This window comes from Coccidioides immitis (genome assembly GCF_000149335.2).
Source record: "Coccidioides immitis RS genomic scaffold supercont3.5, whole genome shotgun sequence".
Classification (NCBI taxonomy): domain Eukaryota; kingdom Fungi; phylum Ascomycota; class Eurotiomycetes; order Onygenales; family Onygenaceae; genus Coccidioides; species Coccidioides immitis.
The window spans coordinates 2049500-2063930 of NW_004504307.1; the positions used below are offsets into that span (position 1 = coordinate 2049500).

The following is a 14431-nucleotide window of genomic DNA, read 5'->3' on the forward strand; positions in this document are numbered from 1 at the left end:
GGGCAGTTTCCTTGACTTTGCAACTGGGGGCCCGGTTGGTTCCTTCCTCTTGGGGGGGGGGGGAGGAAACTTTCTGTGTCGGGAAAGGTGGGCGCGCTTGCTTTTTTTGGGTCGAAGTTTTGCACATGGGGCGATGCCGTTCTGGGCCTAGTGCGCCGTACTCACTAGCCCCGGTAGGGCTTAGCGCGATCTACCCCGATTGGCCGTGTCTCGCAGCTCCGGAACAATGATCCTCCGCGGGCAGCTCCCGCCCGGTCGCGGCCGGAACATGGCTTGCACTCGATCGCCCTTGATGCTTGGAGGCGCGGCGGCGCAACTGGGCTGACGGCCGGCCAGAACTCCGCCAGAACAGGGCCAGCAGGGCCAGCAGAGCCAGCAGAGCCACCGTAGCCCGCGCAATCTCATCTGTCATCTGTTCTATCTGTCTCTCTTCGTGGTCTACCAGCTAGGGATAGCAGAAACTCTCTCTCTCTTTGTGATGCCTGCCCTGTCATACTCCTCTCTCTCCCCTCAGGCCTGAGGTGGGTACGAAAAAGCAAGGATCTCCTGGAACTATCGACCAGCGGAGGCTAGGGTGTTGTACTGCATAAATTATGGTGTGATCGTAACGGAATTGCGGGAAGAGCCAGGAAAAAAAAAAAAAAAAAAAGGGGAATATTCGGCGAGACTTGCAGACTGTTCCCCTTGTTGACGGTGACGGCTTCTGACCCTGATTTACCGCGTCTCGACGAGAGATGTCTTGGATGCCTCATTGGGAAGTCCTAGGGACCCATCTTCCAAGGTTTAGTGTTGACACTACATTATTCTTCAGCTGCAACAGGGTGCCAACTGCGGAAGCCAAACAAGGGTCTGTGGGCTTGGCTGTTCCTGTTTGGCCCCGAGAATTCTACGGTTGAAACAACCCATCACCGCTCCGCATGTATATACTGCAAGCTACTGCGTGCTGGGTACCTTTATCATATCAGTATAAATACGGAGTATATACAGAGTATATATATATATATATATTTTAGGGGCTTAGCTTTTCGCGGCTATTAGATTTTTGTTTCCTTTTCCTATTCCACAAGTTATGTCTGGGGTGCAACATATATGTTCATAGTCCATGCTTATAGTTAATCTAGAACTGGGAACGAGTCCTCAGCACGACTTCAAAAAGAGGAGGAGGAGGGGGGGAGGGGGGAAGACTCCCATGGCGTCCCGGTTACCAATGATCTGTATGCGATTTACTCCACAATAACATGTTTATCTGGGAGTTTGGGTTTTGTTTTGTTTTGTTCTTTTTTTTCCGTCTTGACGAGCTTTTTCCGAGTCGATAGCATTATCTTGCTCCCTTGGGGACCATCAACTAACGATGGAGCATTGATAGAAAGTAAGAAAGGAGAAGAAAAACGGACCAAGCATAAATATCTCCTCCATCCAAGGACCTGGGGAACCTGGAGAAGCTTGTCCTTTTTATTCTCAACGCAATACGTACCTGGTGCATATGTATATAGCCGGCCGGCCGTATTGCTCAAAAGTCGGCAATTGAGTTTTTCTTTTCTTTTTTTTTGAAAAGAGGGTGGGGGTTTGAATAGTTAAGGCTTCTTTTGGCTTATGTCTCGACTCCTCTTCCGTACCAAGATTCGCTTTCCCTCATCTTGCGGACCGGGTTGAAGGAGGGAGGGTAAAGAGAGTTTGTGTCACCGTTCACCCCCCGGCCGGAGAGCTCTCGATATAGTTTGCATAAACTACTCCATACATACATTAGTATACTAACATAGTTCATTATCATGATGATAGATAAATTTTTGGTTAGGAGGTTGAGACGAACCCGCCGGGCAACACATAGGCCCAAGAAAACGAGCAACGGGGCGCCTTCTATCAGAATGACGAATAGTGAACGAAGAGGCTGAAATTTTATCTCTCGGGGTTAGGTACGAAGAGAAGCAGGAAGAAAAGTGAGCTGGGCGGAGTATTACGGATAACCCTTACTCTGCCCTTCCCTTTGCCCTTCCCTTCCCTCCCCCCCAACCCCTTTTTCCCTGTCCTGTGCCTGGAAAACTAGCAAGGGGGAGTTTTGGAAATATCCTCCGGAAAGCCCAAAAAGAAAAAAAAAAGAGAAAGGTGGATAAGTCAAGGGTTCGCGGCAATTGTCTCAAGTCGAACAGGGAGACCCCCCGGGGGAGGGGGGGAGGATAAGCCTACTCCAATACCCAGCTTATCGTAACTAAACCCCCGTCGCGGTTTGGCGGAGGCTATGGAGGTTTTTGAGGTGAGAATGGGGCCGCTGGGTTCAGGGATGTCATTGAAGAAGAAGTCAGGGAGGCTCTGCCGTTCTATTTTTGCACGTACTCCGTACGGAGTACAGTATTTCGTAATTGATTATTCTCCCTTAGTTACAAAGAGGGATTGAAGATGGATTGCAGAGTATGTCTGGCCATTTACTTCGGTAGCTAGCTAAATCAACTTGGCTTGTTAGCCAACTGGTCGGTCCCCCGGGGCACAGTCTTGAAAGTCGGCTTTAGCAACTTTCTTTAGATCCGAAAAATAAAAAGAAAGCCTTTGATCCACACCATCTCCGACACCGCCGTTATAACAGATATGGGAGCTCATTGGTGCTGATCAAATAGATAAAATTGAAGAGAAAATTTAAGATAAGCTTGGCCGTTAATCCCTCCAATTCAGTCAGAACAAGTCACTACATTTCCGCGAATTCCATGGGAGATCCTACAACACATAGATCTTGGCATAACCGCTATCAGAGCACAAAGTCATGATCGTTGTCAGGGCAGATTTTGGCTCCAGAAAAAGACTATGAGAGGTATTGCGAGTGCTGATTTTCTAGCACAAGGTTTCAAAAATCAAAGATCCATTATTAGTTGTGAGCTGGATGGAGTTAAATATCTATGAGGGGGGTGGCTGCGGATCATCGGCACGGTCTAGCCTGAGACCGCCAGCAGGACTGGCTCGAGCCTGTCCGTCAAAGAGTAGCAGGAAGTGGACGTACGCTGCGTCTCGAAAAATCATCCTCCTGGTCAAAAGTGAGGACGGAGCTTGTAAGATATTCAATCACAGCCAAGGCAAGAAGGCGTTCCCTGCAGGTGGGAAATACTGCTGCTTCACTCTTGCAGCAGACTAATCATAAAAAATTTCTTTTCTTTCCTTTTTTTTGTTTTTTTTTCCCGTTTATGTGGTATCTGTGGAAATAATATAACAGCGAAGATTGGAACAAGACAAATGACGTACACGCGCTCGGGGGTGGGGAGCAGTCTGTTAGCAAAACATCCTTGTTAACCGCCGGCGAACCCTCTGCTTGAAAGTCAAAGCTGCCTTGTTCTCCCATTCGTCCACCTCATGCTCCAAACGACCTGTATCTATATCGACTGCGAACAGCTCGACAGGCTTGGTTCTGAAAATGACCTTGTGGCCGATGAATAGCACGGCGAAGAGGATTAGGCTGACATATGCGATGAAAAAGTTGGTCGTGTTCCATGGAATGAAAGCTGTGAAACCCTGCGTGATGATGATGAGGACGTTAAAGAAGAGGCCGTACCACGCGAGATACGGCTGGAAGGGCGCTTTGTAAGGGAGGGAGTCGCGGCTGATGTTTCGGGATCGGAGGACGCTCATGAAGCGGATGTGACAGCCGTTGATGCACGACCAGGAGATGAACCCGGCAATGCTGCTGATGTTCATGAACCATTCGAAGACGACGGAGCCGTCGTTGGAGAGGTTGAGGAACCCTAGGAGCCCCAGTGCGGAGGTGAACAGGACGCTCCAGATCGGAACACCTCTGGACGTTGTCTTCCCGAGAAAGCGCGGAGCTGAGCCGACCTGGGCCAGGCCGACGGCAATTCTACTGCCAGAGTAGACATTGGAGTTGGCCGCTGAGAGGACGACGGTGAGTAGCACGGCGTTGATGAGACCGGGAAGTGTCTTGACGCCGGCAAGTTTGACTGCGATGACAAATGGCGAAGCGGAAGCATCAGAAGCGTCGGATAGGAGATCTTTATTTGTGTAAGGGATAAGGATGCCGATGAAAAAGACGGTGAGGACGAAGAGGAATAGGATTCGGTAGAAAGTCTTCTTGATCGCTGCTGGCACAGATTTGCGGGGATTCTTAGTCTCTCCCACGGCGACACCAACCAACTCGGTTCCCTGATAAGAGAATCCGGCCTGGATGAGCACAGCCCAGAAGCCGATGAACTTCGCGAGGGCTACTTTGTCCTCACCGATGACATCAAGGAGATATGGAGCGAAGGCACCCGGGTTCTTCCAGTAGGTGAATCCTAGATACCCCTGCTGACCCACTCCTGCGTTCATGCAGATGCCAAAGATCATGAAACCAATCACGGTGAGCACTTTGATGGTGGAAAACCAGAACTCGATTTCCCCATAGAAGCTGACGGGTAACAAGTTGATAACAGTGATGACGACCCAGAAGATGGCGATGAAGATGGCGATCGAGATACTGGATTTCCAGTACTGGATAATAAGACCAGTTGCTGTGAGTTCAAGTGCGAAGGTGATGGCCCATGAAAACCAGTATATCCACCCCATGGCAAAACCGAGACTGGGATCGACGAATCGAGTGGCATAGGAGGTGAATGCACCGGCTATAGGAATGTATGTTGCCATCTCGCCGAGCGAGACGACGACTGAGAAGACGATAGAGCCGACAAACGCATATGCAATCAACGCTCCGGCGGGACCAGATTTGGCGATTGCACCACCGCTACCAATGAACAAGCCCGTCCCGATCGTTCCGCCTAGAGATCGAGGAAAGTTCAATAAGTATAAGTTATCTATCCCTCACGAGGCGTCCTTGAGGGCGGGAAAGACACGAAAGAGTAGACAAAATGAAACCTAGAGCAGGGCCCGTACCGATAGCAATCATCTGCAAATGTCGGCTTTTGAGCTTTCTCTTGAGCTCAGGTAACTTAGAGCCGCCATGCTGCTCCACATCGTCGGAACCAGCCTTAGTCAACTGCTCGCTTGTTTCCTTCTCGAAGATCTCAGGAGACGGCGGAAACCCGTCCTCTTTCGCCATTATTGGCCGGTTGTTGCGAGATGCACAACCGATTCTGGCGGTGCAAGACAAGGGAGCAAAAGCAAGATGCTCAACCCGGGGGGGGGGGGGGGGGGGGGGGGGGCAAAAGTGGGCGGGGCCGGGCTTTTATAGGAGAGCCGGACGTATATGAGCCAGACGGGCGCGTGCTCTTGAGGGGGAGAACACACGAGCAGACCCGAGGCTGAATAATGCCCTCCAGAAGCAGGAGGAGAGGAAGAAAGAATGAGGAGAATAATCTCCAATATGGCTCCGTATTGTGTGGCCGATCATTTTTTTCTCCGGTTTCTGAGGGTGGCACGATGTGGGTCAACAACAGAGCAAGGCGAGAAATTTTCCGCCAGAAAGGATGAAAAGTCTATCCATCCACGCCGTTTGGTGTATCTTTGGAGCGCGAAAGAGGTGGAATCGTTCCAAGGTGGCGAAGCGAGACAATCCACGGCCACTGAATCCGATGGGATCGGCAGCCTCCTTGTCATCCCGTAGCTCACTCACAGCAAAGACTCGCATATGAAATATTGAACCCAGGAAGGAATGACGTACGAAAATTCCCTCGCATATCCATGATTTTCTACTTGCCTCCCCTCTGGTGGTTAAGGTTCTGAGCAAGCTTAACTAAAACCATGCCTGTAGCTTTGCCCTCAAAAAAAAAAAAGAATCGCACGGAGCTAGTTATTTAAACCCCGACAATCCCCACAGCTGGCCGAGATGGAGAACACGAGCACTTCCAGAACAACAACGAAGCATTGTGGGATTGCCCGCCAGCGAAACAAACCGGCCTGCACTCCCCCACATGGATCGTGTGCAGAGGAATATCATGATTCAAGCGTGTAAGGAGGCTTGAGACTTTTGACTTTCCTGCAACCACAGGTTTGTTGTCGCTTAGATCTGTCCGGTTCCTGAATCATCCGCTATCGGTGACGAAATTAACATCATTTGACTGAGGTGCTTCAGAGGATGGACTGCAGCAAGCATCAAGCGTCATTCAGAATTAGAAATGTAGTTTGGTCGGCACTCAGTTGCCGGTTGTATAGATGCTACCGTGACAGGGATCATGCGAAGGGCCGCTGCACGCCCTACCAGCGAACTTTGTAACTAACTATTTTAGTTAGCTGTGCTCCGTAAATTCCTCCGAAATGATTCTCCGGAAGGGCGTTAATTAGCACCAAGCTTGCTCTCGAGTTGCTGGGAAATAAATATATATATATACCGCGGTGTACGGAGTAGAAATCCCCTTATTCACTTCGAAAATTGCCTTGTGCAATTGGGATCGCATGCCTTTTTGCTGCGCGCGCCGACGTTGGATCTGGATAACACGGCGGAGGTGAGGAGAGCAAAAGAGGAGACACGATCCCCGTCTTCTGAGTCATGAGAAGTGACACGAATACGGAGTAAGAGAACCGAATGCCATATACATGTGTGATTACGGAGTACATCCATCGATCTGTGCCAATCCGCTTCCCGGGTTCCCGTGCAGTATCTAACTTGCGGGTTCGACTCCAAGCAGTCCGCGGCGCGCTTCGGGCCTCGAGCCGCCGAGTTTGTGTTAGTGGTGAAAGTTTGGTCATATCCTATCCAAGGGAGAGTGAAGGAGTCGTCCACCCCACGAAGAGGTTGTGGGAAGTGATATGTTAATCTATAAGCCACGTATCCGATGCTTACTGCCAGCTCTACTCTGTATTCACGTTAGATCGTAAAAAGACAATGGTTTGCTGGATATTCAGAACCATTTCATTCCGGATCCCTCTTCCTCCCCGCAAAGGGAGAGTAAACGGGATGGACATGCTCTCATCATCAGGAACGACTTCGATCACACCACACAACCATGGCAACCTCTGGAACCGTATGCACAACACTAAGCCAGCACTTCGTACGATCTCAGACTCTACGACTTCGCTGGTTCGTTTCTCGATCTAGTGTTGCCCGCTGTGGCGTCCAGCGCCGAGTCTCCCTAGAGGTGGACCAGGGGCTCCGGTCAACGGTCGAAATGGAACGCTGCGCAGTTTGTTCTGCGAATTCGAGACCATCTACCACCCGATAATGACAGGTGGGACGGTGAAATCAGGGAGGTTCTCCGCACTGATGAATTTCCCGATACGCAGTGCTTAATTGCTCGGTTTGATGATTCGTAGGTGTTAGGCGTGTAGGAGGGATGATCAAATGCATTCAAGAAGATTCTAATTCTCTCGAACAAAGAGTGAATGAGGAGAGCTGTGGCTTGAACTATCCAACATTGCAAGCAGCAATGTTGGAAAAGCTACCTCGTCTGAGAACATTTGACCTAAATTTAGCCGGTCTACATAATATAAGCCCATCCTCTTTCGACTCATTTATGCCCGATCCCGAGCATTTTAGCACGCGGGCACTCCTCTCTGGCAAGAACACCGAGTTTCCAGTCATCGCTTATATATTGAGCTGTGGTATTAGTTCATCAGGATGGACAACCAGACCAGCGTCTTCCAGTTTGGTATGATGTGCATGTATCTTATTTGAAGTTTCCTGCTGGTCGTAGGTCAGTATTTCGGTACGTAGTGCAAGGAACTGTGGTCTTTCACTGATTCTGTGCTTATGATCAAAGAGAATGCATGCTTTGGCTACTGGGACATCATAATAACAAGTGCAGTTACAGCAATTCATCCATCTGAGTGTTTTTGCTTCCAAAGTATAGTCTGGAAGAGGCCGTCCGTCCTGCGGCGATGGGATGATAACTGCCGCTGCTCAACTCGTTGATCTCGAGACTGGGAGTATTTTGTTACAATTTCCAAAATGTGTAATTCGCATACACCGCTTTAAAAAAAAAAGAAAAGAAAAGAAAAGGAAAAAAAGAAAAAAAGGAAAAGCTGCCTTTTTAACCGACCGATTCAGCGAGATGGAGAAATAATAACTAAAAAAAGTAAACGAAAGAAAAAAAAAAAGAAGATGTTCCGTGGAACTGTCTGCGATGAACCCGGTGCGAATTGAACGCACAACCTTCAGATCTGGAGTCTGCTGCGCTACCATTGCGCCACGGGTCCCCTTGACTTGTAGAGAGTGTTTACCTTTCATCTCTTAGTCAAATAGTGGTGACCAACTACTCTGCGGGCGGGCAATGCTCCAACGAGAGGGTGACGATGCTGGCAAGATCGATATACTTCCATCTTTTTATTTTCCTTTTTGAAAATGTGAACTGGCATGCAAGTCTGTCGCCCTGCAAAACTCGTGTCAATCTCTCGTCACGACGGCTGAAACGGAGGACTTGGCATCAAACCCCCACCTCCCCAATGATCCCGCCCGATCGCGAACGAATAACACGCGGAAGCTCTTTGAGGCGCAACAACCCTCCCTCCGACGTGGTGCAATATCCTCGCAGCAAACATGTCCTTTTCAATCTCCTGTATCTTTCTTGCCTATGGAACTTCCCAACCTCTTCCCGATGCCTAAATCCATCTAAATCCGCCGCCAAACCACTCTCCCCCTCTTGATCCTCCAAGTTTCCCCCCTCCTTGCCGCCCAAAATGTCCGGCATCGTCGATCCCGCAACGGGCCAACCCCTTCCCGCCGACGCCATCCAGCGCGTCCTCTACGTGTGCCATCCGGTCCACGTCTACGCAATTCCGCCTTTAATGTCCATGAAGGGCTACACTGCCGCCGACTGGACCACTCCCGACCCCCGCAACGACGGCAAAACAAAGGAGATATTCACCGCGCGTCTGCGCATTCTCGAAACCGCTATCCCCGTCCCCGCCAGTCCGCTCGTCAGGTCCGGACGACCGGCCACCAGTGCAGAAGAGCCGCAGGAAAAAGTGAAAACGGACATATTGCTGGAGGATGTGAGCACCGGGGATCTATTCGCCGCTGCACCGTACACCGACGCCGGCGTCGTCGAGCACGTCATTGATTCGTCGCGATTTTTCGCCTTACGCGTCGTTGGAGAAGGCAGGAAGGCGATGTTGGGGATTGGGTTTCAAGATCGGAGCGAAGCGTTTGATTTTGGCGTTTCGCTGCAGGAGGCGAGGAAGGTTCTGGGTTTTAAGCCCGTCGATGGGGATAAGAATGTCGAGTCTCAGAAGGGCCCGATGCTCTCCCATGCTGCGGTTGGGAGGAGGCCCGGGGTTGCTCCGCCGAGAGGTAGGGTGTGTATGTCGCCTGGGATAAGGCAGCAGCCGCCAAAGCCTCAAACGTCTCCAAGGCCTGTCGACACCAAACCCAAGGATTACAGTTTGAAACCGGGACAGACTATCACTGTCGACATGGGCGATCGGCAACGGCCTGAACGGCCATTTGCTGGCTCCCGACTTTCAGATACTCCTACTCAAGAAGATCAGAAGGCCCCCTTTCCTATCCCCCCGCCTCCTCCTCCTGCTGCTGCTGCTGGTGCTGCATCTTCCGGTAATGGCCTTGACCAAAGCTCGTTCTTTATTCCTCCACCCCCTGCAGCGAGAGACAGCCGGACGGATCGACGCAGGAGACCGCTATCAACTTTGGAACCCACCACGCAAGTCACCGAGCAGAAACACAGTCCTTCAGGATTTGATGACGATGAGGATTTTGGAGAATTCCAATGATTCGCTACTGTCTTTGATACATTCTTAAAAACTACCCATGTATAGATCGTTTGGTATCCCTTTTGTGATGTGTATGGAGGTCGTCTCATTCAGGGGGGCAGAGAGAGACAAGAGCATTGATTGGCGAACCTCTTTTTTTCGGCGGGGGCGAAATTGCAGTTGTGCATACAAATACATACACATAGTATGGCTAAGGGCATTTTTTACCGAAGAAATTGGTGCAAGCTATGATTGGTATTCTTTGGGTGATATGTACACATATTGGCCACCACTTTTGTAAATGCAGAGATGAATGTAGTATGATAAGATTTATCACATAAAGCCCATCACCTCAAATCCCCCGACAGTTTCGAACACATAGCTCAGTGTCCGGCATCGTGCAATGCTCATTAGGACTGGGTGAATGCCAACACTTCTCCACATCAGTCCAGCTGGTTTTCTTAACTTCATCCTTAACTTTTTCATCCTCTCATTGCTTCTGCAACTGCGGGGGAGACTAGCAAGCACGGTCAAAGCGAATTTCCCCCATTCATTAGGCACAGCATTTACTCCATGAGCCCATAGATTTTGAAGCTTCTATAACAGATTTTGTTTAAAGAGAATCATCATTCATTTTTTTTTTTTTTCTCTTTTCATTTCAATCTCATTAAAACCAGATTTTGATCAGCTCCTCACTGACCGCACTCGGCGTAAGCACTCCCCCTTCTGTTATCAAAGCAGTTATTAAATGTGGTGGTGTGAAATCCACCGCCTCGCGCTTGGGCAGGGCGCCAGATTTCGGCGTCTCCTCCTTCGGCACCTCTTTTTTGATCGAATCATCACTGGTCTTGAAATCCATAATGTGCTGACTGATCGGCAAGTCGTACTGGCCCAGCGGGTATAACCTGACGAATTTATGGCTTTCGGTGACGACGTAGAATGGCTTGCCCACCGATTTGGCCAACAGTCCCATCTGGTACGTGCCCAGTCGGGATATTATACCTCCGTTCTCGACGACCCCTTCAGCACCCACAATCACCATGTCCACCATCCCCATGGAGTAAGCGACCGCGGACTCTGGAATTGTCGCAACAGGAACACCTTTCGATCTAAGTGAGAGAACAATATCCATCCCTTCCGTATCTCGATCGGTCTGAGAATTGCCGTTATCATGCCCATCATGGAGCACATATATCACGCGAAACCGCACGGGAGAAGAACTAAACTCATGACCCTCCGCAGCAACCTTTTTCAGCAGAGCGCCTACCACGCGAGAGCCACCGTTCGTCAACACCGTACTCCCATCCCGTACAAATCCACTGCCAAAAGCCGCGATCTTATCTCTGCTCTCCTTGGCCCGTTTGATAAACAGCCGACCGTTTGATAGCAGATGCGCTCTTATAGCGTTGAAGTCTCCCGCAGGCCCTAGCTTCCCCGGCCTCTGCAGGGTGCTGATTATGTATCGTTGGAAAAGGTCGGTGCCGGCGGAAAGGCCGATGGGGTTCGGGATTGCACGCTTCAGGCGCTCCGTGTGTGTCTTTAGGAGGTCGAGGGTTTCGGAAATAGTCGATGAAGGAGAGTGAGTTAGTAGTAGGACTAAGGCCTCAATAGCGGCAATTGGCATTGTGAGATCGGGATCGGAGCTTAGAAGCTCATTATATGTGGAAATGATGCTAAATGAAGAGTCGGTTAGCAGGAGATACAGAAACAGCTTGGGGCTATAGGGTGGCGCACTCGAATGGCTTTGATTCTCCATTTTGGGGTTCCGTTTCGTTCCCCATGGTATTGTATAATTATGCCAAAATGCTCGTTTGCGATAGGATAATGCAGATTCGAAAGCTCAGAAAAAGGTTGGCGGGGGTTGGAATTTTGTTAGAACAGAGGACGACTTTGGGAGGGAGAGAGCGTGTAGTCAATATAGCTCCAGGGCCGAAGTTGGAATTGAAAGATCCGCCAGAGAGAAAATGAGAATGGTTATCAGGTTTATACGGGCTTGAAGACCTGGATGCGACCGTTCGCTCGCAGACAATATAATAATGCTGGACGGAAGAGTCACAGCTGCATGTTTGCACTGTTTGTCCGGTGCCCAAATGTCTCCTCCAACGAGCTAGTGTGCATTTGGCCTAGTCGCACATCTTCCATCCGGTCTCAATGTAAACAAACCAAACAGAGGGGCATCATCACCAGCGCCATCCGTGACACCCTGCTTCGAGGCAGCATTACTCCTCGCGATAATGGCATACAACTCTCGAATGAGCCAGCAGTTTCATCATGGCGGTCAACAGCAGCATAATCGAAACCGGAAACCCAAGGAAGACGACACCGATGCGTTCCTTCGCCTTGTAAGCTCGCCCAGCTCCCAATCCAGCTTGAAGTTTGGGCGACTCTAACATATAGCTTCCAGCCAGACAAAGTCATTGCGGGATGTATCAATGACATCGGGATTCCTTTTACGGTAGCGGATCTGCTGAAACCCAATCCCCAACAAATTCAGATCATCTTCGAGTGGTTTGCGGAGCTATTCATGAACACAACCCGGGAAACGGTCGAGCCTGCCATGCTGGCGGCAGCAGAGGATATCTGCGGTGACCATGCTGGAATTATCCCACCCGATTCGCGCAATCTCATGGGATTTTTCGTCTCGCTGCGTAAGCTGATGATACAGGTACGCGGATACGACGAATTAACTGGCTTAAGTTTTTCCGCTTCACAGCTTACACTTTCACTGAAATGTAGTGCGGAGTTCAAGATTTTACGTTTACAGATCTCACGAAGCCCACATATGACCGAATGGCTAAAATATTCTCGTACCTGATCAATTTCGTTCGATTTCGGGAATCGCAGACGGCCGTGATCGATGAGCACTTTAACAAATCCGAAAACACAAAATCTCGCATTGAGTCGTTATACGCGGAAAACCAGGAGCTGGAGCAGCGTCTCGAAGAAATGCATACACAGCAGAGGGAAATGGAAGGGGTGGTTAAGGAGAAAGTCAGGAGGAACGATGAAATGAAGGCGAGACTGTTGGAGTTGAGGCGGAATCAAGAGCGTGTTGCGGAAACGTTCGAGAGGGTGAAAGGAGAAAAGACACGAACGCAAACCTTGCTAGAGGAGAAAACTGAAAAACTGCTGAAAACCCGACAAGAAAGCGAGAAATTGCGACCATATGTGTCACAGAGCCCTGCGATCCTCCAAGCGGCACTAACAGAATTATCAGAAAATCTAACGAGGGATAAAATCCAGATTGATAATATGGAGAGGCGAATGCGAGCATTGCAAATGTCGATGGACACTTTTAGCGTTATAAGCAACGACGTACAGAGCTGTATCAAGGTTTTGGAGGATATTTCAGCAGAACTGCAGAAAGAGGAGGAAGAAGATGCTCGGGCAATTCGAAATAAGGATGCCTTGGCTGAGAGAGGAAATACGGTGAGAGAAGTGGCTCAGACTGAAAGGATGCTGCAAAGACAACTAGGGCGATGGCATGAACGGACAGAAGCTCTCAGGAAAAGCGCCCGAGAAAAGGCTGAACAAGCCCAAGCGAGAATGGAAGAGTTGCACAACATACAGAAGCAGCTTCGTGAAGAGCGAGCTGAAAAGCAGCGCGACATGGAGCGGAGGAGGATCAGGATTGAGCAAACAGAGAAGAAGGTATTTACCTAAGCACCTTGTCGCAGGTTTGAATGTCTGATTTTATTAACTCATATCCAGATGGTCGACCTCAAAGAGAATATTGAGAATGAGATTCATCGGGCGCATGATGAATATCTGAAGATGGAGTCACACATTAAACTTTATATTACAGAGATGGAAAAGTGTCTTTAAGAATGGGATTTGGGATGGTACACGTTGGGAGTTCAGTTGACCTTTTTATTTTTGAAGATACCCTATTGCTGTATGGTATTATGGGAGTCCGGGTCTATGGATGGATGCATGTGTGTACGCACAACGCCGTGGGCGGCGTTGGTAATTTTTTTGGTCCGCAGTTATATGCTCAAGGTCCTGCTGCTTCTCTCTCTGTTTGGTCAAAATGGAACCATTTTTTTGCAATCCTCCTGATTTGGACAGTCTGTGCAGCTGATATTTCAACCGGTTGCCTTGATGTGGTTGATGAATTCAATAGAGGAACAGCCATGTCCCATGGATTGTTTGAAAACGCATGTTCCTCTTCACCAGCGTTCAAGTCCTGACATTCACATAAAACCAAGCGGGTGCTCTTCCTCGAGGCAGCTTCTACAGCGAGAGCGAGGGTTCTCGAAATACCCTGGGCAGAAAACTGAGAAGTGTGGAAATGCAGAGCAATAGGGCTGAGTATGGCGAGGAGCGGTTGTTCTGTATCGGGGCCATTTTCTGGATTTAATCGTGGGCCGGGCCATTTATTCGATGTTCCTAGGTAGGCGCGAAGATGTTCCAGGCTGGGGCAAAAGGATAAAGTCACTCTCCGAGACTTGTCAAGAATGTCAATTGTGTTCGACAGAAGGGTAGAGGAAAGTATCGGAGCCTCCTCGGATGTAGGGTGCTCTTCGCCTTCAGTTTGCCTAGATTGAAGCTGAATTGAAGAAATAAGCTTCTGTATAAATTTTTCTCTTGTCCAGCAAACGATCAGTGTGGTGCTCGAGGCACTGCCATGTAGAATGTGCTCTAAGAAGTCTGCTACCAGGTCGAAGGATTTGATTGTCGGAGTAGGAAGGGAGTTCATTGAGTTTCGAGACACAACGGAGCCGAAGATTATCCAAGAGGCATTTTTAATACCATTTTATTTGTTATGTTATCCGCAGCGTATTTCGAGAAGATTTATAGCCCCGATTTGCCTCCGTACCCGTTGGTGATTGAAAAAAGTGTGGAAGTCGACGTTGCATTT

The 14431-nt window shown here is 49.4% G+C and overlaps 7 protein-coding genes and 1 non-coding gene across 8 annotated transcripts; 4 read left to right on the forward strand and 4 right to left on the reverse strand.

Annotated features, from left to right (window-relative positions):
- Positions 1–3142: 3142 nt before the first annotated feature.
- Positions 3143–5082, reverse strand: CIMG_13580 (amino acid permease). Its single transcript, XM_001239508.2, has 2 exons — positions 4864–5082; positions 3143–4748 (listed from the first exon to the last, which is right to left on the reverse strand). The coding sequence occupies exons 1-2, from the start codon at positions 5027–5029 to the stop codon at positions 3253–3255; spliced, it is 1662 nt and encodes a 553-aa protein (XP_001239509.2). The 5' UTR covers positions 5030–5082; the 3' UTR covers positions 3143–3252.
- Positions 5083–5550: 468 nt separating this feature from the next.
- On the forward strand, positions 5551–6256 carry CIMG_13581 (uncharacterized protein). The gene is made up of 2 exons (XM_012358390.1): positions 5551–5586; positions 5681–6256. Exons 1-2 carry the CDS (start codon positions 5582–5584, stop codon positions 5889–5891), a joined length of 216 nt encoding a protein of 71 aa, XP_012213813.1. The 5' UTR covers positions 5551–5581; the 3' UTR covers positions 5892–6256.
- Positions 6257–6321: 65 nt separating this feature from the next.
- Positions 6322–7777, forward strand: CIMG_13582 (uncharacterized protein; the record flags this gene model as incomplete). The annotated part of the gene is made up of 6 exons (XM_004444809.1): positions 6322–6371; positions 6598–6670; positions 6716–6946; positions 7003–7175; positions 7244–7514; positions 7580–7777. The coding sequence occupies 6 exons, from the start codon at positions 6322–6324 to the stop codon at positions 7775–7777; spliced, it is 996 nt and encodes a 331-aa protein (XP_004444866.1).
- Positions 7778–7989: 212 nt separating this feature from the next.
- Positions 7990–8061, reverse strand: CIMG_15101. Its single transcript has one exon. It is a non-coding gene; the product is annotated as a tRNA-Trp (tRNA).
- A 315-nt stretch (positions 8062–8376) lies between these two features.
- Positions 8377–10017, forward strand: CIMG_13583 (NECAP endocytosis associated 1). The gene has a single exon (XM_001239511.2). The coding sequence runs from the start codon at positions 8542–8544 to the stop codon at positions 9589–9591; it is 1050 nt and encodes a 349-aa protein (XP_001239512.1). The 5' UTR covers positions 8377–8541; the 3' UTR covers positions 9592–10017.
- Positions 10018–10102: 85 nt separating this feature from the next.
- Positions 10103–11574, reverse strand: CIMG_13584 (translation initiation factor eIF-2B alpha subunit). The gene is made up of 2 exons (XM_001239512.2): positions 11305–11574; positions 10103–11243 (listed from the first exon to the last, which is right to left on the reverse strand). Exons 1-2 carry the CDS (start codon positions 11349–11351, stop codon positions 10238–10240), a joined length of 1053 nt encoding a protein of 350 aa, XP_001239513.1. The 5' UTR covers positions 11352–11574; the 3' UTR covers positions 10103–10237.
- A 230-nt stretch (positions 11575–11804) lies between these two features.
- Positions 11805–13395, forward strand: CIMG_13585 (kinetochore protein nuf2; the record flags this gene model as incomplete). The annotated part of the gene is made up of 4 exons (XM_001239513.2): positions 11805–11912; positions 11975–12235; positions 12307–13221; positions 13282–13395. 4 exons carry the CDS (start codon positions 11805–11807, stop codon positions 13393–13395), a joined length of 1398 nt encoding a protein of 465 aa, XP_001239514.2.
- Positions 13396–13564: 169 nt separating this feature from the next.
- On the reverse strand, positions 13565–14269 carry CIMG_13586 (uncharacterized protein; the record flags this gene model as incomplete). The annotated part of the gene is made up of 1 exon (XM_001239514.1): positions 13565–14269. The coding sequence occupies one exon, from the start codon at positions 14267–14269 to the stop codon at positions 13565–13567; it is 705 nt and encodes a 234-aa protein (XP_001239515.1).
- Between the last annotated feature and the right edge of the window lie 162 nt (positions 14270–14431).